At 48.3% G+C, this 24,889-nt stretch overlaps 2 protein-coding genes across 5 annotated transcripts in view; both read right to left on the bottom strand.

Annotated features, from left to right (window-relative positions):
* The window catches only part of LOC122379655 (ADP-ribosylation factor-like protein 13B), a 27,064-nt gene extending 2,175 nt beyond the window's left edge, over positions 1-24,889 (bottom strand). Inside the window, exons 1-8 of one of the 4 annotated variants that reach the window (XM_043362031.1) lie at positions 24,727-24,889; positions 24,010-24,175; positions 23,666-23,736; positions 23,102-23,351; positions 17,001-17,180; positions 1,370-1,613; positions 550-1,017; positions 65-176 (exon numbers count right to left, since the gene is read on the bottom strand). In XM_043362031.1, the coding sequence (XP_043217966.1) occupies positions 65-176; positions 550-1,017; positions 1,370-1,613; positions 17,001-17,180; positions 23,102-23,351; positions 23,666-23,736; positions 24,010-24,074 (1,390 nt within the window). In that variant the 5' untranslated portion in view covers positions 24,075-24,175; positions 24,727-24,889. Of the gene's footprint in view, positions 1-64; positions 177-549; positions 1,018-1,369; positions 1,614-17,000; positions 17,181-23,101; positions 23,352-23,665; positions 23,737-24,009; positions 24,176-24,518; positions 24,594-24,726 lie in introns of those variants that run through there. The other 3 variants (XM_043362032.1, XM_043362033.1, XM_043362030.1) reach the window with 3 other exon arrangements.
* Positions 19,721-21,638, bottom strand: LOC122379658. Its single transcript, XM_043362036.1, has 2 exons — positions 21,190-21,638; positions 19,721-20,133 (listed from the first exon to the last, which is right to left on the bottom strand). The coding sequence occupies exons 1-2, from the start codon at positions 21,451-21,453 to the stop codon at positions 19,870-19,872; spliced, it is 528 nt and encodes a 175-aa protein (XP_043217971.1). The 5' UTR covers positions 21,454-21,638; the 3' UTR covers positions 19,721-19,869.

The following is a 24,889-nucleotide window of genomic DNA, read 5'->3' as shown; positions in this document are numbered from 1 at the left end:
CGTCCGTCCGTCCGTCCGTCCAAACCCACCCGTACATCCGTCCGTCCGTCCGTGCGCCACTCACCGTTGGCCTGTGCGGACAGCTGGGAGGCGCTGGATGAGAGCAGCGTCTCCGAGTCGCTCCCCTTGATACTGCCCTGACCAGAGTCCTTCTCCAGCACCGGAGAGTCCGGAGACTGCAGGGAGGAGACGCGGCGTCAGTGGACGAGGCGGACGGACGGACGGCAGACACGGGGAGAACTAGTGTGGAGACCATGACTGAATCAGGGGGAGAAAAATGAAACAGTGGCCAGCATGGAAACAACGACCAGCAATTCACAATACTGTTTGAACTTGTTCGCTTGCAAAATTGTTATCCATATTTCCGTAAATACCTGATGTGTGTCATTTCCGCGCCAATGCGCCAACCAGAACCACAGAAAAGAAACAAACAAGCAATCAGCTAGTACTTTGAGGCTACAACTAGCCCGGTGTAACAAACCCCAACCCAACAAGGCCACCCGTCGCGAAGACTGCCTGGGGTTCGCCTCAGTGAAAACACCCACGTACCTCTCTGCCGGAGGACGGCTCCATGGATCCCGCCGGGTGGAGCACCACCGGCTCCGACTCGGCCTGCCCGCCGCCCTCCCCTCCTGCTCCGGCCTCTGGGTCAGTCCCGCCGCCCTCCTCCCTTGCTCTGTCCTCCTTCTGACCAGCACCGCCACCGCTCGCCGACCGCCCCTCCTCCGGGGCGCCGGCCAAGTCACTCGTGTCCCGCCGGCTCGTCTGGTCACGCACCAGGCGGCCCATCTCCGTACGAGTGAACACCTCCTGGATCTGTGCCTCCAGCTCGGGGTGTAGCGGAGTGTCCGGGGAGGGAGTTTTGGTCTGCGGAGGTGGCGGAGACCGGGCCCCCTCGGCGGCTGCCGCTGGGAGGTCGGAGTTCAGTGGGCTCGCCGGGGCGGCCGCCGGGGCGGCAGTAGGGGAGGTGGCGGGCCGGGCCGGCGGCTCCGACTCGGCGGCCTGAGAGACGGTCACCTGCCGGACACCGGGTGGGGTGAGTGGTTACTGTGGGTGGTGAGGGCTGGTGATTTAGTTAGCATTGAACCAAGGCGAGGGAACTGAAGGGGCGGGGTACCTGACAAAACAAAGGTGAATGTCAGCGTGATCAAAACATGTCACAATTTCAAGGACATAATCCCAGCCTTGCGTGGCAAAACAAGACTAGTGAGTAGTGACTACCACAAACAAAGCTACCGACGTCACCGAGTAGCTGATACTGCTTTAGCAGCTAGATGTCACCAAGTACCACGTACTTGCAACCAAAGTTCCAGCAGCCCACTCGTCCCACACCCCACAGCCACAACACCCCTCCGCTCCCACCGCTTACCGTCTCCACAGGATCGCCGTCCGGTTCCCGGTCCTCCCGCTCTCCTCCGCCGTCCCCGCCGCCATCCCCCACTGCTGCTGCCGCCGCTGCCGCCGCTGCAGCCGCCGCCGCCTCCCTGTTGCGCCTGATCCGCTCATCCCTGGCGCGGCGCTGCTGCTCCAGCTCCACGGCTCGCATGGCCAGGTCGGCCGTCACCCGCTCCTCCAGGGAGGAGTTATTGTCGATCACGTAGTCGGCCAGCCAGCTGCGGAGCGGGAGACGGGAGGTCAGAGAGGGGAGGGGCTTCAGAGGTCAACTGGGGTCCAGACAGGGGGTGGATACTGTCGAGCTAGTGTGGGTTGTGAAGTTGCGTCAAACACGATTTATGCATTAGATGCGGTAAACTGAAAGTGCCTTGACTATCAACCATAGGCGTCGCCAGAGATTTTCGGTTGGGGGGGGGGGGCAAAATCAACTTTTGTGTTAAAACTTGTCTTTCCCCAATCCACTCGTTTTACATACCAGTATAACGCCTTTTGGGGCGACTAACGGAGCGAGCGAGAGGGTGAGCCTTGCACGTGCAAAATTTCGAGGGGGTACCTCCAGCTGACTTGTGCACGGCACCCTACTAACCGGTCTCTAGCGATGTGCCAAATTTGAGCACAATCGGCCCGGCCGTTCTCGAGATCTGGAAGCGGCACCCTGCACGTGCGCACGTGCAAAATGGGTCCAAACTGACTTTTGCACGGCACCCTACTAACCGGTCCCTAGCGGCTAGCCATGTACCAAATTTGAGCGCCATCGGTCCAGCCGTTCTCGAGATCAGGAATCGACCCCTGCACGTGCGCACGTGCAGCAGCACCCCAACTCTGGCACATGGATATGCATTGCCTAGTGGATGCCTACCTACATGCCAACTTTCAGCGCAATCGGCCAAATAGTTACCGAGATATTGCAACAATTACAAAAGTGACACCTCTTCGTTTTGCACGTGGCACGTGCATAAGGGGTCACCCACATGCATCGGGAATAGTCCAATACTTGGTAGAAGGAATGAAGCTGCCCTACAAAAATTACCGCGTGTAAATCGGCCAAGTGGTTGCTGAGATATAAGCGTCGCAGAATCGTGACCACGGCCGGCCGGCCGGCCGCTCATACCATAGGTGTCGATTTGTATACTTTTGGGTGTGCCCGGGCACCCCCCAATGCTGAGTTGGGCACCCCCCAAGGGGCTCTGGGCACCCACAACCAAAGTTGGTACTGGCATCACTGTTACGATTCTTTGAACGCATTGTTTTCTCTATAATTCATAGGCGCGGGAATGGGGGGGGGCAGTGGGGACAGTTTACCCCCCCCCCCCCCAACTCTGGGGCCGTGGGGGCGGTGCCCCTACAGCATTAAGACGGAATATCTCACTTTTTTGCAAATGTTTTCTTTTTTGATGAAAACGCCAAGGGATGAAAAATAAGTGGCCTAAAATCGGCGAGAAAACTAGGTTTGGGGGTACCCTAGGTTGATTTCAATTATGGTGTGCCCCCCTCCCCCCGCAGTCTGAAAGTAGTTCCCACGCCCCTGCTCTAATTACCGTACGTCAGAATGCGTTGTAAAAAATAGACACAATTTTTCGCTTTATTTATACCAGACAACAGCATTTGGTAGCCATCGACGCATTCGTGCCGCGTCAATGGGTTTTCGGTTCCGGACGTCCTGAAGTTTTGCTTTGAGTGGCGAGATAGTCTTTTGGTCCTAAATATCATGGTCGGGGATCCGCATTCCGCGCCAACTTCACACCGACGGGGGGCGGATACCTCCTCCCCGTGATATCTCGAGAACAAAGCAAGATAGAAACAAGCGGTAAATGGCATGGGATACAGACGGACAAAGTCTACAATTTTACTGAGGTCATTTTCAGGTCAGGTAAAAATGACGTCACAGGGGTAAACAAGTCAAAATAGCGGCGCGTAAGGTAGACAGTTGTACAAAATGTATATCTCGAAACTTCGATACCGGTGACCTAAGGTCAGGTCAATTTTGCCACCTCCCATTACCTATAAGTCCATGGGATAATTCTTCGGAATGCTTGAGACGAGGCATTAGTATCACGGATGTTAGTTGTCGGACTTTCGTTCCCGTCTTGAGTTGAGATGTTAGTTTCATAACATTTCGGCCAGTTACTTCTCCGGCCGTCGCCAGTTGTTCTTTGGTCCATAGAAAGATCTTGGGTGTTGGCATGGCGTTGCGCCGTACGCGTCATACCTTATCGAAAGCTCCTGTGGTCAGCGGGAAATGATCTCGGGTTGCCCCGGTGATAGGCGACAGTTGTTACTAATACTCCACCGCTCGAGGCAGACATAGCGGCCAGACAAACGAACATCTCACCTCAAGACGGGGACGAAAGTCCGACATCTATCGCCAGTGTCAATGGAAGGGAATTAAAATGCGTTTTTTTCTGGACGGACACCATTCTGAACACTTCCAAACACCTATTAACCCGCGCCCGGCTGGGGGTCCTGGATTTCCACGCCCTGCTGGGGGGGGGGTGTTTGAACACCCCCCCCCCCCTTGTAACTCGGCTCCTGGGCCACGTAGCGATACGCGGAAGGCGGCGTTCGAAAGAGCGTAAAAAATAATGACGAAATCACTTCGGTCAATTTTTGTCAGGTCAAAGGTGAGGTCACCAGAGGTCATTGAAGGCAAAATTTCGCCGATTTCCAGGTCGAATGTCGAAAATTTCCAAGAAGCCAACGCATAACTCGGGAACCAATAGAGCTACAGCGCCGCGGAAAAGTGCATTCGATAGCCCTATTAACGCGCTTTCTGAGTAATTCTCTCAGATTTGACCTAACGTCAACGGTTTTGCCTGCAGGGGGCAAAAACTGCAAAAATAGCCGATTTTTTCGGAAACAGTTTTTCTGCAATAACTTTTGACCCAAGCCTTGTAAGAGCTTACTTTTACCGGCATCGTGTTTCTCTCGTCAAGACGCATCGAATGAACTATAACTTGACCTTGAAAGGTCAACTTGAAAATTTGACCTCAGGTCAAGGTCATGACCTGACCGGAAAGGGTCATGTTGCATATCAGTCGATCCGTATCGTCGAGCTGAACACCTATAAGGCGTTTTCATCGCTCTAGCATGCCTCTATCAAAAGTTATTTGCGAAAAACTGTTAGATACCATTCGTGACCTAAGATGACCTCAGGGCACAAACAAGGGTCACGGACACCATTTTCATGTTCAGTGTGTCTAAACCACTTGTAATTCGGTGTTTGGGAGTGTTTATAATGTCTTTCGTCCAAAAGAGGCGCATTTCAATTTTCTCCCATTGACTTATAATGGGGAGGTCGCAAAATTGACCTGACCTTAGGTCATCGATATCAAAATTCTGAGATAAACATTTTGTACATGCTATTGCTCTTAGCAATCGCTGAAAGTTTCAAAGCGATCAGTCACTCGGTGTAGCTATGACAGACATTGAAACTTTTTATGAGGTGAGGTCACTTCAAGTGACCTGGTGACCTGACCTTGAATGACCTTGGTCTGAAATTTTCACAACATGTGTAGAATTGATGTATGATATTAGCGAAAAACCACAAGGGGGGGTGTTCAAACACCCCCCCAGCAGGGCGCGGGTTAACAATTCAACATGACACACTGAACTGGAAAATCACACCCGACGTGAAAATGACGTGACGCTTCCTTATCCCGGCAGTTACTGGGGTATTTCGCCACCCACCGTTTGCTGGGGGGGGGGGGGGGGCGTTAAACGCCCCCAGCCGATAACTCGAGAACTAATAGGCGCAGCGAAACGCACGAGGCGGCAAACGAAAGAACGCAACGAGACGCTTCAGATGAGTAGGTACTTTAAAGTTGAATTTTGAGGTCACAGGTCAGGTCAAGGTCAGGTCAAACACCTGAAATCGGGCTTTCAGTAGCATGGACTTCAGGACTTCGCAATGAGCGCCTCTTGTCATAAACTCTGTCAAAACGGTGCAAAATCCACCATATAAGGCCTACAAGAGTGTCAGCTCCATGCAGGGGTCAGTCAAGCACAGGTCAGGGTCAAGGTCAGGTCAACCGGGCAGGCACATATCCCCGAAAATAAAAACTGATATTCGCAGCCTGTGACACATGTTTTATGGGTAATTTGGGGCGTAGAACACGATATTGACATTCATTTTATCATATGTGTACGTGTTTGCCTAAAAAAGCTCAATTTAAGAAATGCATGTATCATGGTCGTGAAGTAGTCACGAGAAATTGCCAAGATTCAGTTCAAGATTTTGGAAAATGCGGAACAATAATCAATAATCGAAGATAGCCATTTGATTGTTCATGGTATTGGCAGTCTAATGGCGTTTACGGCATGTCTGTATGTCTATTCTGGGATTTTATATGATTTTTTTAACATATGCCGTTTTTGGTCGAAAACTCAGAAATCATGACGTCACTAAAACCTCGATATCTCAAAAATTTTCCGACCGATTTTTTTAAAACTTTGTCACAATAAACTTCTATTAATTCCCTACAGATACCCAAAATTTGGCGCGCCGTTTTTATGCTATGGCCCGGCGAAAAAAGTGGGGGCGTTTAACGCCCCCCCCCCCCCAGCAACTCGCGGGTTATATCCCTGAGGTCATCTCAGGTCACAAAAGGGAGCCTAACAGTTTTTCGTTAATAACTTCTGGTAGGCGCATGCTAGAGCGATGATCGACTGAACGGATCGACTGACATGCAACATAACCTTTTCCGGTCAGGTCTTGACCTTGACCCGGGGTCAAATTTCAAAGGTCAAACCAGACATGTGCTTGGATCCGGAAAAATGGATCTGAGATCCGATCCCATGGATCCCGATCCGAGATCCATTCAGATCATAGATCCAACCCCTCAATTTTGTCGAGAGATCTACTGGGATCATAGATCTGACCCTTCAATTTTGTCGCTAGATCCACTCGGATCATAGATCTGGCTCCCCAATTTTGTCGTGAGATCCATTGGGATCATAGCTCATACATAGGTGCTCAAAATGTTAACAACTTTCTTTCATAAGAAGTTATGAATACCAAAGTATGGTTAGAAACAAACAATCTTATACAAACACCATATTAGTAAAGGCATCCAGTTACATTAAACAGAATACAAAATAAAGGAGGCTCATGACGGTCACAACTTGAGAGAATTGAGTGACATGAAGATTGTTCACAGTTCACATACCAACAGAAAAGTTTGCATTAACAATTAACATAGAGGTAAGTCAAAGTAATGACTAATGAACAATACATAACTAGGTACCTACCACATCACAATTCATGTTAGAATCTACATAATGATATTGATAAGACAATCTCATTGATCTTGCATTAGACAACCATGAGGCTTTCCAGTTTCCAGCTACCACAATTGATTGATAAACAATAAAAGATGATACTGACACACGTGGCTTGGTTAGGTAAAGGTATTTCAATCTATTGAAAGAAATATTTGATAAAATAAACTGAGATATAAACAAAAGTATAAAAATATTCAACAGCCTGCGGAAGCGATGGGAAGCGAAATATCAATTTTAATGGCCTTGGATATTTACCGTAAAATGATTATTCAGTATCTAAATTGAACTCGTGACGTCATTTCAAATAACAAATGAGCTAGGCGTTTTACCTTCGAGTATAATGAAGATAAATAAAAAATCAAACTGGAAATTCAAAAGTCTGGAGCTTTTTTTTAAAGAATGTTCATTTTTTCTGCCTCACATGATTTTACGATACAATCGTTTGTTAAAGGTAGTGTGCCAGCTTTCTTGGACCGTATGGAGTTAATGGCCCAGATAAGGAGAACCGGATTTTTAGAACTTATCCATACCTTCAAAACTCATGGAAACGTCTTAAATTCTTCAAATTTTGAGTACCCCAGTGCGAAATTCGCCCCGACGGGTTGTCGGTCGTACCCCAACCACATTTCACACCACTATGAACAATAAATGCACACACTGAAATCGCTATTACCGATATGCTCATCCAATCAAGTTTCGATAAACCCGTTCATCATCAGCTCCTGCGGTTTCGAACACGCCTGTTAGGTGGTGCGGTAGACCACGCCCAAAGCCAGGGCCCCGGTAACGTGAGGTAGCCGAGTCAGGGCAGCGTGCGCTGACCCAAGCCGGAGCCGCGCGTCCTCCCGGTGTCATGTGATAGCCCGGGGCTGCCCGCGGGGATGCGGTAGACCGCGCCCAAAGCTGCGGCCCCGGCTTGGGTCAGCGCACGCTGCCCCGACTCGGCTACCTCACGTTACCGGGGCCCTGGCTTTGGGCGCGGCTTCTGCTCATACTTTGTGGTGCGGTGGTGGTGCGTCGGGCTGCGCGCTCTGACTTCGGCCAAGAAAAATGCGTCAGCTGATCATTGTCATTTCTGCCACTTGCGTGTGGTGAAATGGGGTCATAACTTATAAGACGGCTTTTTCATATCAATTATTTTACATAAAATCATATTTCAAACCATAAATAATGTTCGACAGCCAAATAAAAGAAACAATACCAATACGGGCTTACAGTTTAAGGCTCGACATTGTGTTGTCTACTATTAGACAGCTGATAACTCATTCCCGTACGTCGTATGGTCGTAACACTATAATGACCTTTGCTTATTGTCACAAGTGCGCCGCATTCGCGATTGTTGCCCGACGCCTGTTTGCAGGTGAGCCCACTACAGTTGTTATACATATCTAAAAACCGATAAACTTTTAGGCGAAAAAGGCACTATTCCAGGCCCATTTTTGATTTTTTTTGCGATATTAGGTAAAAACAGAAGCTTCTTATCCTAGGAAAAATAAAATGGGAAATCTTTCAAAGGTGGCACACTACCTTTAATATCATCTTTGTAGCGTTGAATTTAATGACGTAAACGTAAGCTGAAACGGTATTATATGGCCCTGAGCGGTGTGCGCCTTGCATCTTAATTTTATTCACTTTTCAAAAGAATAACAATATCTTACGTCAATAGTTTAGAGGGCCTATTACGGGGAATCTTTTGGAATCATTACTGTCTTGGTCAAATTAAGATTTTTCATTGGTCAAACGATAATGACGTAATAAAACCATATTACCAAAACGTGAGCTGTGAATTTCGTTTGTCTTTTTTTGGGAGGCTCTCTCATAACAAAAGCACAGCATGGCACCACACCAACACGTGGCAGCTGGCAGGATGCCAAAAGTGGCCAAAAGTAGGTAATCTGAAGAAGTTGATGCCATTTTTGAACTTGTAATTTTATTAGGAAAGTATTAGAGGTTGGTTGCTATTCTTACTAAATCGAAATTGTGTTGCACATACTAATAGCTCATATCAATATGAACATTCTGGATTCAGGATTGGGATTTCATACCTGGCAGAAGTGGATTGCTGGATTATTTTTAACAAAACTGACCTATTTGGCTTCCAGGTTTGATTTCCTAACATCTGTCCATAGGCGGCAGAACAGGGAGGGGGTGTGGCACCAGTGTACAGTGCCCCCCATAGAGTTTGGCATTTTAGCATTAGCCCTACTGGCGTTGCAGAAAGAATGGGACCAAAATGAAAATCTGCAGTGCCCTGCTGCCACTGCATCTGTCTGTACTGTTTGTTCTTTGAATTAAAGTGGCTGTAGCTTGTTGATAAGATTGTCATCAGTGCTGTCATGAAAAAGTTACAATTGGTCACAAAAAGTAGCAATATGCATGTTCTTGGTTTATTTTAAATGTAGTACAAATGTTGTTTATTTAAATTCAAATTTAATGATGATACCTAATGATCACAAGTGGTCTTAACCAATAACCATGTCCACAAGTGATAATTCTCAATTGTATTGCACTGTAAGGTGTACAATTATGTAGGATAAGGGTTTCATTGGCTACATGTTGTCGTGAGATCCATACAGATCAGACATGTGCTTGGATCCGAGAGCTGGATCTATGATCTCAGTGGATCTCTCGACAAAATAGAGGGGTTGGATCTATGATCCGAGTGGATCTCTCGACAAAATTCAGGGGTTGGATCTATGATCTGAATGGATCTCTTGACAAAATTTAGGGGTCAGATCTATGATCTCTGTGGATCCAGCGGGCTAAAATTTGTGGAGGACCTATGATCTGTATGGATCTCACGACAACATGTAGCCAATGAAACCCTTATCCTACATAATTGTACACCTTACAGTGCAATACAATTGAGAATTATCACTTGTGGACATGGTTATTGGTTAAGACCACTTGTGATCATTAGGTATCATCATTAAATTTGAATTTAAATAAACAACATTTGTACTACATTTAAAATAAACCAAGAACATGCATATTGCTACTTTTTGTGACCAATTGTAACTTTTTCATGACAGCACTGATGACAATCTTATCAACAAGCTACAGCCACTTTAATTCAAAGAACAAACAGTACAGACAGATGCAGTGGCAGCAGGGCACTGCAGATTTTCATTTTGGTCCCATTCTTTCTGCAACGCCAGTAGGGCTAATGCTAAAATGCCAAACTCTATGGGGGGCACTGTACACTGGTGCCACACCCCCTCCCTGTTCTGCCGCCTATGGACAGATGTTAGGAAATCAAACCTGGAAGCCAAATAGGTCAGTTTTGTTAAAAATAATCCAGCAATCCACTTCTGCCAGGTATGAAATCCCAATCCTGAATCCAGAATGTTCATATTGATATGAGCTATTAGTATGTGCAACACAATTTCGATTTAGTAAGAATAGCAACCAACCTCTAATACTTTCCTAATAAAATTACAAGTTCAAAAATGGCATCAACTTCTTCAGATTACCTACTTTTGGCCACTTTTGGCATCCTGCCAGCTGCCACGTGTTGGTGTGGTGCCATGCTGTGCTTTTGTTATGAGAGAGCCTCCCAAAAAAAGACAAACGAAATTCACAGCTCACGTTTTGGTAATATGGTTTTATTACGTCATTATCGTTTGACCAATGAAAAATCTTAATTTGACCAAGACAGTAATGATTCCAAAAGATTCCCCGTAATAGGCCCTCTAAACTATTGACGTAAGATATTGTTATTCTTTTGAAAAGTGAATAAAATTAAGATGCAAGGCGCACACCGCTCAGGGCCATATAATACCGTTTCAGCTTACGTTTACGTCATTAAATTCAACGCTACAAAGATGATATTAACAAACGATTGTATCGTAAAATCATGTGAGGCAGAAAAAATGAACATTCTTTAAAAAAAGCTCCAGACTTTTGAATTTCCAGTTTGATTTTTTATTTATCTTCATTATACTCGAAGGTAAAACGCCTAGCTCATTTGTTATTTGAAATGACGTCACGAGTTCAATTTAGATACTGAATAATCATTTTACGGTAAATATCCAAGGCCATTAAAATTGATATTTCGCTTCCCATCGCTTCCGCAGGCTGTTGAATATTTTTATACTTTTGTTTATATCTCAGTTTATTTTATCAAATATTAAGAGTGACCACATAGTAATGAGATTCAATCTCAAGTGCTACAGTACCCGTTCCGAGAATGTACAGGAAAGGTTAAACTTTCACAGAGCCAACTTTGGACAACTCCAGGAGATGATAGCTGAGGCAAACTGGGAACGTCTGGCTTCACTGGACATTGAGGCAGGGTACCAGTATTTTAGGAATTCTCTGACCTCTTTTGTTACTGCCACTGTACCCACTGCTAGAAGTTCCAAATCGAGGAAAAATATCTACATGACGAGCCATGCCCTTAGGTTGAGGAAAGAAAAACACAGTCTTTGGCGCACATACACGTCCACTAAGGATCCATTGGACTTGGCTAGATTTAGAGTCTGCAGAAATAAGCTTCGAGTCCTCACACGCAAACTCCGTAGAGACTTCGAAACTCAATTGGCTACCGATTTGAAAGAGAATCCGAAGGCCTTCTGGAGGTATACTAACTCGAGACTTAAAACAAAGACAGGTATAGGGGATCTTCGGAATTGCTCAGGAGATCTGATGAGTGATGATAAGGCGAAGGCTGACATTCTAAATGCGCAGTTTGGCAGTGTTTTTACTCAAGAACGGCTCACAGACATTCCAACCCTTGCCAGCGCCAGCACTACTCCAGAGGTAACCGATATCCGAATCACACCGGAGGCCATTGAACAAAAGTTACAGGCCCTCAACCCGTCCAGTGCTCCTGGACCAGATAACATACACCCAAAGGTGTTACGGGAGGCACGCCGCGCTCTGAGCCGACCTCTTTCGCTACTTTTCCGGAGATCTCTGGACTTGGGCATGGTTCCTCGGGACTGGACACTGGGGAGGATAGTACCTATATTTAAGAAAGGGAACAGACAGGACCCTGGCAACTATCGGCCGGTCAGCCTTACCTCTGTTGTCTGTAAAATACTGGAATCCCTCATCAGAGACACAATCTATCAGCACTTCTCAGAGAACCACCTGTGGGCAGACTGCCAGCATGGCTTCCGGCCAAAGCGTTCCTGCAGCACCCAGCTGGTCAAAGTGCTTGATGACTGGAGCAGGGCCCTAGAGAATCATAAGCCTGTCGATGTAATGTACCTGGACTTCCAGAAGGCTTTCGACTCCGTTCCTCACCAGCGACTCCTCTATAAACTCAGGAGTCATGGGGTGAGCGGTAAGCTGATCACATGGATCGGGGCTTTCCTGAGAGCCAGGAGACAGCAGGTAGTGATTAATGGTCAGTCATCTGACTGGTCGGAGGTGGTCAGCGGGGTACCCCAAGGCTCGGTCCTGGGTCCACTACTGTTCTTGATTTTCATTAATGACATGCCTGAGGTTGTTGGTTCCTCGCTGACGATGTTCGCGGACGACACGAAGCTGTACTCCACGGTAGCCTCTACTCTCGCTGCGTCTAGCCTCCAGTCTGACCTCGAGGCTCTGGTCAACTGGGCGGACGCCTGGCAACTCCCCTTCAATGAGGCGAAGTGTAAGGTCATGCACCTCGGACGAAACAACCCAGCAAAGCAGTATGTGATGAGAGACTCTGAGATGAGCGTCGTGCGGGTGGAGAAGGATCTGGGCGTGCAAGTCGATGACGAGCTGAAGTTCAGACAACATGCTTCAGCAGCCGTAGCCAAGGCCAACCAGATTCTCGCTGTGATCCGTCGCTCATTCTTGCTGATAAACGAGTGCACGCTGCCGCTGCTTTACAAGTCCCTGGTGCGCCCGCACCTCGAGTACGGCAACCTCGTGTGGGGCCCTTTCAACAGGGCGGACCAGAAGCTGGTGGAGAGGGTACAGCGCAGAGCTACGCGCATGGTGGCCAACCTTCGCCACCTGCCCTACCAAGAGAGGCTCAGGGCTCTGAAACTTCCATCGCTGTACTACCGACGCAAACGGGGCGACATGATATTCACCTACCAGATGTTCCATGGAGGGGTTGATGTTGAAGTCACGGATCTCTTCTGCCCCGCCACGGGTGCCGTTACACGAGGTCACCCACACAAGCTCCGCAAGCCAGAGGCGGTCAGCAGACTGAGGAGAGCTGCATTCGCAGTCAGGGCCGTGAACGACTGGAACGGCCTACCTGCTCAAGTGGTCAGTGCCCCCACCGTGGACTCGTTCAAGGCGAGACTCGATGCCCACTGGGGCCATCACTGGTATCATATACCAAACACGGATTAACAAATGGCAAAAGGGACAGGAGCTCGGTTAGAACGGGACCTCCAGGCCGAGTTGGCCTTTATTATGCCCGAACACCGTAAGGTAAGGTAAGGTAAGGTATTTCTTTCAATAGATTGAAATACCTTTACCTAACCAAGCCACGTGTGTCAGTATCATCTTTTATTGTTTATCAATCAATTGTGGTAGCTGGAAACTGGAAAGCCTCATGGTTGTCTAATGCAAGATCAATGAGATTGTCTTATCAATATCATTATGTAGATTCTAACATGAATTGTGATGTGGTAGGTACCTAGTTATGTATTGTTCATTAGTCATTACTTTGACTTACCTCTATGTTAATTGTTAATGCAAACTTTTCTGTTGGTATGTGAACTGTGAACAATCTTCATGTCACTCAATTCTCTCAAGTTGTGACCGTCATGAGCCTCCTTTATTTTGTATTCTGTTTAATGTAACTGGATGCCTTTACTAATATGGTGTTTGTATAAGATTGTTTGTTTCTAACCATACTTTGGTATTCATAACTTCTTATGAAAGAAAGTTGTTAACATTTTGAGCACCTATGTATGAGCTATGATCCCAATGGATCTCACGACAAAATTGGGGAGCCAGATCTATGATCCGAGTGGATCTAGCGACAAAATTGAAGGGTCAGATCTATGATCCCAGTAGATCTCTCGACAAAATTGAGGGGTTGGATCTATGATCTGAATGGATCTCGGATCGGGATCCATGGGATCGGATCTCAGATCCATTTTTCCGGATCCAAGCACATGTCTGATACAGATCATAGGTCCTCCACAAATTTTAGCCCGCTGGATCCTCAGAGATCATAGATCTGACCCCTAAATTTTGTCAAGAGATCCATTCAGATCATAGATCCAACCCCTGAATTTTGTCGAGAGATCCACTCGGATCATAGATCCAACCCCTCTATTTTGTCGAGAGATCCACTGAGATCATAGATCCAGCTCTCGGATCCAAGCACATGTCTGGGTCAAACTATAGTTTATTCGACGCGTCTTGATAAGAAGAACATGATGGCTGGCAAAATAAATGTCATGACTTTCTCGAGTAAAAAGCTATGGCAGAAAAAAAACTTTTTCATAAGTGGCTATTATTGGAGTTTTTGCCCTCTGGAGAGTTTATGCGAAGCCGTTGACCTGAGGTCAAATCTGAGGACTACTTTGCCGAAAGAGGTTGAAAGAGCTATCGAATGCGCTTTTCCGCGGCGCTGCAGCTATATTAGTTCCCAAATTATGCGCCAGGTTTTCGAAAATTGTTCAAACAATCCAAACTTGACCTTTTATGACCTCTTGTCACCTGAGCGTTGACCTGACCTAATAAAGATCAAGTAGCTATTCTCTTCATTTTAACTGTCTTTCCAATGCCGCCTACCGCTTGTCGCTACGTGGCCCAGGAGCCGAGTTAGACGGGGGTGTTTAGACACACACCCCCGGCCCGGCGCGGAATTCGCTGAGCAACGGACCAGCGCGGGTAAAACTGCTGTCCGTCTCCGTCTTTACTGTGTGGACAAACACACTCCACTGGGTGGGAAAAAATCGCTACTGGGTGGGCGACTGACCACCCAGTGAACATGTTATCCGAGGCCCTGATACTAACACAATGCAGTTTTATCGAAAACAATAGCATATGTGACAGCTTCGTAACATGTTACGAAGGCACCAAAACTACTTCGTAAATGTTCATATGGTTGCTAAATTCGAATTCAGCTCCAAAAACTAGCCTAGAAACATGTAAAACTCGAAAAAGTGAACCGAGGTCATCAAAGGTCAATGGTCATCAAAGGTCAATGACCTGACCTGACCTTCAGGTGACCTTGACACCCACCCTAATGCATGGGAGCAACATCATATCACATGTTTGAACGCTTGAAACCACGAAAAGACTGCAAACGCGCGGCTAATGCGAGCCGACATACGCCAAATCGCTATTCCGGCCAAACATGGTCTCGAAAAGTAGGTCACAGGTCAAAGGTCATTTGGGTTAGGGTCATGAAATTTCAAGGATAGGTGTAAAATTGATCAACGCGAGGGCAATACTGAAAGTTTCGTCGTGATCGGCCGCTGTTTACGCGAGTTATTCGCGAAAAACCGAGGGGGTCCGTTCGACCCCCTCCCCCCCCCCCCCCAATGTATACGGGCGAGGGTTAAAGCTCCGGGCACCCCCAACCATTTTCACAAATCGACACCCCTGGCTCATACTCAGAAATTTCTGTTAATCTAAGGAAAGACTACGCTCGCTTCGCTCGCTCCGTAATCATTCGACGCGCAATGGTGCGAGGAATCCGATGGTGACAAACTAGGTTTCCTTCTAGCTATGACATGTAATTTTTTTACAGAAAAACACGAAATTTTGAAATTTCATGACAAAAACGACTGGTATAATTATAGTATGTATATAGTGGCTGCGATTGCCGACGCACTGCAGAGGGCCCCTGTGCAGACGCTCGACGCTCATGATCATTACCCAGAAAAAGGTGAAAAACGCTCCATTTAATCGGATCACCCTGCTAAAACCTCCATTCACGCATGCATGCAGAGGTTTTACGTGAAATGCATAGGACTTATCCCAGCCGCCGATCGTAGCTAAGTTGGGCATTCGGCGGAGCGTGAATGTCGGAAGTGTGAATCGGAAGTAATTCATCTTTGCTCCAGTGAGAGGAAGTGTTTTGTTCACTCGAGTGTGAACAAAAGTTTCTCGTTTTTTCGTGTGAAGGGAAGCGCTGCAAACGCGAACAAAAACTGTTAAACGGAACCAAAAGTTACGCACGGCATAGCGGCAAGGGATCCCTTAGAGATAGGTTTGGGACTTCCAGGCCATTTCAGGCCACTCAGGGTCAGTACTGACTCTCAGAAGCATGCTTAGGATCCCGGAGATCGGCGTGGGCCACCTCAAATATTTACGTGTACGTGGTGCTTTAGGGCTTTCCGAGCCCAAGGTGGGGCCCTCAGAAGCCAGAGTGGGCGGCGGGCGCTGAGAGACTAGGCCCAGGGTGAGTTTGGAGCCCTCGGATAACAGTGTGAACCCTCGGGGTCTCTGTCGAATCCCTAAGGACCCTACGTAGGGACATAATAAACATGTGTTGCGGACCTCAGAGGGACACGTGAGCTGTGACCCCTCAGATGCCGGCTTGGGGTTAGCAAAGTCTGTCGCCTCAAAAGTTTGGCTGAACTATCAGAGGCCAGTTAAGGTTCTCAGAAATGTTCGAAGGCTCAAAGATCCCTGTATGGGCCCTCAGAGAACATGGACACCAGTGGGACTTTCAGAGGCCGGTTTGGGCCCTCTGAAAGCTTATTTAGGGCTCAGTGGAGCTCCTTAGGAGCCTTTGTTTAAAGCAAGCTCATGAGCCCTGCGACACTTGTACGGTACCTACTTGAGCCTGTCGCAGACATTTGACGAGAGTTGAGAAAGGCCCCGAAGATTTCGTTTCACGCTTTGAACGAAAATTGTGTCAGCACTCCAAAACTTATGAAAATCAGCTGTAAAATGTAATAAAGAACGAACTAGGAACATGGAATGAATCACAGCATTGACATTTCCGAGGCTGGACTCGGAGTCTTGAAGATTTTGGCGACTGCGAGTCAGACTCTGGTTTGAACTGCACGCTCCAACCGAGTCTGACCTCACAGGCATTCTCAGAAAGGTACCCCCATTTTTCCCGACTCCAAAATCTCATCGAATCTGTATCGATCTCAGGGGGTGCCCGGTCCGAGGTTGGGGGGCAAGCTCCCCCCCCCCCCCCCCCCGTGGCGACGCTAATGCTATCAACAGACACGGTTTCTGAGTATCCCATATCGAAATTATCGGCCAAAGCACACCATCCAATTTTCAAACCATACCTACCGACCAAAATGCAAAGAGAGTAAACCACGAACGGTTTGGGCGCAAAGCAGCCAAAAATCTTTATCTGAAATACCATTTTGACAGTATAAACCAACATAGCCATAGCCCGAGAAACCTCCCCTCCCCCCCCCCTCCATCCTTCCCCGCCAGCCACTCACTCGAAGCCGGTCTGGATGCCGAGGTGCTTCCTCTTCCCGGCGGCGGCGGCGCCGGGCCGCGCGGCGCACAGTTCGATCCTCATCGGACAGCGGTGCTGGTTGGCGGCCGCCTCCAGCTGTAGCCGTTCGTTCAGCTCCACCTCGTCCAGAGCCGACGGCTCGTCCTGCTTGTTGGCCAGGCTGCCGATAGAGGGGGGGGGGGGGGATCGGTTAGCTGGGAAATGCAGGTGGTAAGTGCTTGTTTGTTATATGAATGAATCAATCAATCAAGCACAATGAACGAAGAAATGAATGGATGAATGAATGAATGAATGAATGAATGAATGAATGAATGAATGAATGAATGAATGAATGAATAAACTAATGAATGCATGCCAGAATAAACGAATGAACGAATCAATTAATCAATCGTTCAATTAATTAATGAAAGGAGGCAAAGATTTCAACATGTCAGTGACCCGGAGGGACGGTAAATTTCTAGTGTGTGACGTTCATACCAGATTCGTGGATCCCGCGAGCCAGGCCAAGATTGCATCACTTATAAGCCAGGGGGTGGTTCGAATATGCCTCGTATGGATGGAAGGTGTGAAATTCGCTTGTTAGGCTCGAGCAGACCCAGCTGAGGATGCATGTGTGTCCAATTTCGATTATCTAGCAGCCACATGCTAGGTCTGCCATATGGTGGTGCAGATACATTTATGTATTTTCATTAAAAAAAAAATACAAGAGACGTTGCAGAAATACGGTTCATTGTCACATAAATAGCACAAGTCACAACATTATCACTGGAATCCACCACATGCTAGCAGAATCCATCAAAACTTGCACAAGCCGCGTGCACGGGCATTCATAGAAGCAGCACATTCATATTGTTGCCCAGTCACCATCCATCCACAATCCACATCCATGTGGATTCATTTGGAAATCGTTTTTCAACCCGTATGCAGAATCATCGGCCTGCTGACATCGGTTCTCCCATAGCTCCACCACAGTTGGGCTGAGGAGCGGTGGTACTTGAGTTCAGACGGTCGGAAGGCTACTTTCTGCAGTCGACTCCGCAGTCGTGCGCCACCTCCCAGTCGCAGTCCCGTCTCAGTCTGCGCAGTTTGCGCCGCCGCCGCGACGGACTGGGCACCGGCCGGATGTGCACGTGCCGGGTGACCGGCCGCGGCTCCTCGGTCTGGCGACACCGCTGCTCGGGCATACTGCGCGTCAGTCGCTGACCGGCGCCCCCCGCCGCCGTGCCCACCACCTCCAGAGAGCGGCAGCCGCGCACCCGGGACACGGGGCGCCGGGGCGGCGGCGGGCAGGGGGCCGGGGCCGGCACGGCACACACGGCCGGCGGGCAGGGCGCGGCCGCCGTGCACGCCGGCGCCGGCAGCACCGGCGGGCAGGGGATCGGTCCCGGCGGCGCCGGCGCGGCAGTGGAGGACGGCCGCCGCAGACGAGCCGACCGCGAGCGGCTGGGGCGCGGCAGCGGCCCGATCAGTGAGAAGGCGGCCATCGGGTCCGGCGTCGGGTCGGCCGGGATCGGGTCCTGGGGGTCCGGCGGCGGCGCGGCCAGCGTCTTCAGGCACGAGCACGTGCCGTCCACGCACTGTGTGAGTGTGCAGCACGCCCAGCCGACCAGGCTGCAGACGGCGCCGCTGACCAGCTGCACCGTCCCCGAGAGCAGCTCGCACAGCAGCGTCATCGACATGGTGGCCACGCAGCAGACGGCGCCGACGATGGCGTTGAAGGAGAAACATACGATGGAGATGGCGACGCACACCCCAAGGCACACGCTGTAGACTAGCATCCATATCACCTCGCAGATCCAGTTGAGTATGGCGATGATGGCCGATATCAAGAGAGGGATGTAAATAAATAAAAGACACCGCACCATCACGTATGAAGCGATGATAAGAAACTCGCTGGTTCGAATGATGGCTATTACAATGAATTTAAGAGTCTTGTACAATGCAGTCAAAATATTCTTCGTAATTTCAAACAAACAAATCACACAAATTTTGATACATAAATACAATGCAGTTGCAACTGCGGAAACTGACATAAAAAGGCAATACAATACAGCTGAAAAGCACCACCATATACAATGAATGGCAAAAGTGACAGCCCCTGCCAGCGTGAGAAATATAACCGCCATTTCTCGGCTCAGCTTATCCTGATTTGTTCCTTGGTAGATAATAGAGTAAAGAATGTATCATGTTTTCCTGACTTGCAATAGAAAACCAGCAGAAACACAAACTGAACAACCCCACAGCGCGGTGAGTCGTAACAAGCAAGGTAATAACTCATAATCTGACGCACTTATTCGTATTCGTCGAAGATCGCAAGGTGAGACAGGCTTTCGAAGAAAAGCTCGTGACGGCTTTTACAAACAGCTCTCCACATGGAATAGATCGATACGATGAAGGCCTTTAGCTCTCGGCCTAGCTAAAATTGCAAGGACCCTTGTTGGTGCTAGATAAGTGTTGAGGGGATGAGCGGAAAACATTCCATAAAAAAGATCGCCGAAAATACATCATAACACTTGGTAGAGAGAGAAGAGCAGAGCACTGCAACAGCCTGGGCTGCATTCGATTGATCAGGCACCGGTTAGGGCACCGTCTAGGGCAGTGGAAATTACGAGGCACATTTGAGATCTCTACCCATGGATTCTCTTTTAGAAACGCTGCTTGATAAGTAGAAGCATGCGTTCAACATTCAAACCCCAGTCATCGCAAAAACAATGCACTGTTTATTTGGATACACAAAAGAGCAGGCGCGAAAGGCAGACGTGCAGTAGATATAGCGATCGATGATGACGCACATATGTAAGATGCTTCCAAAATATATGTCGACAGAAGAGAGCCGATAATGTGCCAGGTCACACCAGTCCCGGCAGGACGGCGCCGCCGAAAACCCGCGACACGAGCGCCATGACGTTCTTGACGAGGCCGCATCCGAGCCCGACCACTAGCGCCGTGCTGCGGCAGGTCACCGAAAGTAGAATGCACACGGCCAGGCCAACCATGCAGACCAGCACACACACAAGGTGGACGGCACCGCCCACGATCGACCACACGTCCCACAGGATGTTCGGAATCGCCACCAAGAAGAAAAAATGGACTCCACCAACGACGAGTCTGACCAGCCAGAGGAGCGCGGCGGCGCACTGGACGACGGCCGACAGCGGCGTGCGCACGGCGTAGTAGGCCAGCCAGCCGGTCACCCGCGCCGCCTCTAGTGTCAGCGCTAGCAGAGCGCGCGCGGCGCTCACCACCAGCCAGACGGAGCACACTGCCAGCTGGTACAGAAAGTCGAGGGTGGCACCGGCCAGCCAGAGCAGCGGGCACACCACAGAGCGCACCAGGCTCCACAGGGACGATAAAATGCCCTCTTCAGGGGCTTCCTTCATTATGAAGACGGTATATGAGCGTTTACGGCGAGTGGGAGGCAAACAGAATCTTTTGCTTCATCTTCTTCGTCCATGTTTTCTTACGCTGAGGCTGATTTAATATGAGCGTAGGGGGGAAAATTACTAGAGTAGAAAGTGTACATAGCAAAAAAAAATATTCTAAGTAAATGTAAATAACATGAAAACACGCATAGAAAGTTGTTGACGACGCGAACTCCGAATTTAGATTATCACTTTCTTGATTTTTGTAAATGGGCTCGCGTGGCACTGTTACTAACGCTCTTTTAATGGCTTTCATGCCGAAACATCCGATTAGTTCCAAGGAGAGACCAAGTCGACCCATTGTATGTCTTATTTGATCGATGTATTATGTAACTCTAGGCACACTTTTTATTATAAGTAGCAGTTCTTTATCCAGATGTTTAACGATTGATTTTGAGCACATAAATGGAATATTGCATGGAATGGGAACGAACAGCATGCAAAGAAAACAAAACAGATTTACACATCTTTCAGTTTATCCTCAACCAATTCACAAACAGATGGTGGTACATGCTGCGGACACTTTTTACGAAAATAACTCATAATCAGTCCGGTGAAGCGTTTTTTGCCGAGCCAATGGCCCTCATAGCGGACGATGGCAGCCCAGGCGGATCGCAGAGTCGCAACAGCACGGTACAGGCGCACTGCGTTTCTCAGCAGGAAGACGCCTACACAGCGGCAGCCAGTGACAAAAAGAAGGCCAACATAGACGATGGACAAGCGCACACCAGAAACGACGAGTCTGACCAGCCAGAGGAGCGCGGCGGCGCACTGCACGACGGCCGACAGCGGCGTGCGCACGGCGTAGTAGGCCAGCCAGCCGGTCACCCGCGCCGCCTCTAGTGTCAGCGCCAGCAGAGCGCGCGCGGCGCTCACCACCAGCCAGACGGAGCACACTGCCAGCTGGTACAGAAAGTCGAGGGTGGCACCGGCCAGCCAGAGCAGCAGGCACACCACAGAGCGCACCAGGCTCCACAGGGACGACAGACGGTGGCAGCGGCGGACTTGCATGGTATCCAGGCGCTCTTATTGGACGTTAACCAAAGCACAAAGCCGACGATCACCCGAGCCTTCGTAAAGCGATTACAGCCGTTTTTAAGCTTTTGCGCTATTCGATCCAGGTGCAGAACGATGATCAGCTTATCGAAATGCACCCGTGTCGTTTGGTACAATCGCAGAGGTAAAGAAAAAGATGCCGCATGGAGAAATAAAAGGTCCACAACTACGTTTTAGGCGCAAAATTCGATGAACCGGTTACGTGAGGAATGACAAATAAAATATAAAACCGGTAATTAACTTAGGTCAAACCGAACTGGAGTAGTATTGGCTTTAACGTAAAGCCAGTCTTAAAACATAGACCTTCTCGAGAATCTAGAGCCAGAGACCTTTCGTGATACAGCGTTGCGGTCTTCATTAAACTGTTTTGATCGAAAACAAAGACCTAAAATTGAGAAGTCAGTAAAAAGGAACCAAAACGTGTCAAAACTGGAATTGCTCCTCATACCAACGAATAGGATCGAGCGAAAGACAACAAAAGTGCTGCTCGACAAACGTATTGATAGCCATATCATCATACTGGAGTTGACTTTAGAGCTTGGACGAAGCAGAAGAAGAAAGGGGGAACATAGGTATCAGTAATGCATTTCAGCGCTGAGATACGAGAGGCCAAAACTACCTCATTCGAAGAAGGAACAAACTACTAGAGCTATGAGAGGCCGTATAATAGTTCCCAGCACCATCCCTTGCGTCACTTTCACGTCACGCCCTCCACGCCTGGTAAACTCCGCTCACAGCTCAGAATGGCTATCAGACGTCCAGATCGACTTACTACCGACAACCCAGCACACGCAGAGACAAAAATCGGACACGATAGCCTGCGTGCAAACACCCGTTCAAACAAACCGGATCGATGGCTGTCGTAAGAAAATTGACTGAGTTTACGCTACCTCCACCCAACGCGTGTCGAACTTCGAAGTTAGGCTGGATCTCGACGACTGGTTCATGATAAATATGGATACCGATTTGAAAATATCGGCAAATATTACCCGTGTATGACACAAGCCTGGCGAGTGAGAGCAGCTAAGTAGCGCTCTCGTTCCGCCACAAAGGCTCGATAGAAGGGCGGAGCGCCGAGCCACGCACGAGCGGAGTGACGCGGAGCAGTTCCGGCAGATGGAGACTACCACGAGAAGAGAACCGATACCTGGACATCACTACAGACACCGGCAATACTGTGCTGAAAGGAGCTGAAAGATCGAGCGGCAAAACTGAGCTGTTTGCCGTCAAAATGAGCGAATCGTAAAAGAAACGATTAATTGGTGTATCATTCAATCAAATTTATATGCAATATAGCAGCGGTTAGTATCAATTCACTTGGCAGACTAGGCCAAAAAAGCCTACCTTTCGCTTACCAACTCAATCTCATCCATAAGCTCCCTCCCTTTGTCTAAGCTTCCTAGCTGCACGCTGACAAAGGTAAACTAGCTTGGGTCGATAGATGTCGCTGAAGTCGGGACCCGACTTCGAGTAGGTGAGGTCTACCAGCTCTGCTGAACCTGAATGGAGTGCAGCCTGCAGGGGAGAGAGACAGGCCAGGGTGGTTCACATCCCTCCCCTCAGGTGGGGCAACACACAACTCCCACGTGTCTGCCGTACTCACATCAGCACCGGTTTGCCGGCGACGCGCGGGTCGCCGAGCAGCGCGTGCAGCGTGTCGCGACACTCGTCCGTCCGGCCGGTGTCGGCGGCGTCCACGACGAACGCCAGGCCGTGACTCTCGGCCAGGTAGTTGCGCCAGATGCCGCGGATGCCGCGCCCGCCGCCAACGTCGTACAGCTCGACGGTCCAGCCGCGCCGGCGCACCTCCAGTCGGGAGAAGCCCAGCGTCGGCGCCGGCGCCGAGACCGGCTCTGTAGGGGGGAGGGGGAGGAGAGAGATGGAGAGAGGTCAGATTCTGGTCCCTGAGACACTTCACCTTGAATGTGTTGAGTTGTGGCATCCAACAGGGAAAGAAACTTGGAAAAACAATGATCATATCAAAATCAGATGGTACAAAATGTAGGTATGAGATATTGTATAGGTTAATGATTCAGCCCTCAATTTCAACCCTTTGAACAATTCAACACTTGCATGAAAAGCAATGGCAATAAGTAATGATTCAGACACAAAAATATATAAAAATATACACAAATAAGTAGGAAGCATGTATATTGAAAAGGCATACCTCCAACAAGGCATTTTGCTGCAGTGGTTTTTCCAGCATTGTCCAATCCCACCAGCAGAATATGAATTAACCTGGAAAGAAAACAGGTATGTGACCATAAGTCCTTCCTTGGAGTAATCATTAGTTCATATTAGTAGAGAACATTTAGCTCCAAGCTCAAAAGGAAAAACTTCAAGCCATCAATCTAACAATGGTACAACTAGAAGCACAGTTCATAGGATGAATTGATAGGCACATGCAAGTGACAGTGTGAAAAATGCTATGAATGAAGATGGTATCAGTGATTAGTGAAGTATATTTTTGGCAATAAGGCATAATAGGAGGTATTTTACACATATATTTACCTGGTTTCCTGTGGACTCACAGTCCTTCTCTTGCGGCAATGGTGACAGATGATCTGATTGCCCATGATAGTGCATTGTCATCACAAACAAAGGCATAACAAAGAAGGTTGTTATGAATTCAAATTTTGAAATTTGGTCATAATAAAATTAAATCACAGCTGTCAGCCTGAAAAAGGAGTTTTCTGTTAAGCTCAGACAAGGATGTCCCTCTGATTATGAAAGATTGGCATGCAAGGCTTGGTCCTCTGATGCAAGTTGAAGTGGGCAAGGACAAAGGTACCTAAGGCAAACAAAATATACCTTTAATTGCTTTATCAGTCATTAGGGACATCTGAATCTGAACCAACTGGTAACTTGAGCTGGACCAAAAAGAGCATGAAAACAGTAAAAAGCAAGTTGACGTGGTCATCAGAATTAAAGTTAGCAGAATCAGAACTACACAAATGACTATATATGACCTTACACAAATGTTTAATTTAAAAGACTGGTGGCACTTCCTAAGACAGCACCGAAGTTGAAGTTGGACGTCTGGGGCGGGCATCGCAGTTGTGCGCTCTGAATCATCATCAGCCACAACCTGAACCACAACTCAAACTACCAAAAAACATCAACAAAAAAGAAGTGAGAACCTTGATTCCTTGGTATATGTCAAGTTTAGGTCCTAACTACAATTGTGACGCTTTATCTTGACATTTACCTAGAGTTCAGTGCATTTACCTTTATATAGCCTTGCATTTACAGATTCCTTTTTCTGCCACCACAAGACAGCTAACTGATCAACACGCGCACGGTATATATGGAGAACTTGTAACACGGGATACCAACACTGAACACGCGCATCAAAGTTGGGGAACAGCCATGTTTATACTGGAATACCAAA

This window comes from Amphibalanus amphitrite, unplaced genomic scaffold (genome assembly GCF_019059575.1).
Source record: "Amphibalanus amphitrite isolate SeventyFive unplaced genomic scaffold, NRLGWU_Aamphi_draft 000082F_arrow, whole genome shotgun sequence".
Lineage (NCBI taxonomy): Eukaryota > Metazoa > Arthropoda > Thecostraca > Balanomorpha > Balanidae > Amphibalanus > Amphibalanus amphitrite.
Note: the sequence above shows the minus strand (reverse complement) of the source record. Positions and strands in the feature narration are given on the sequence as shown.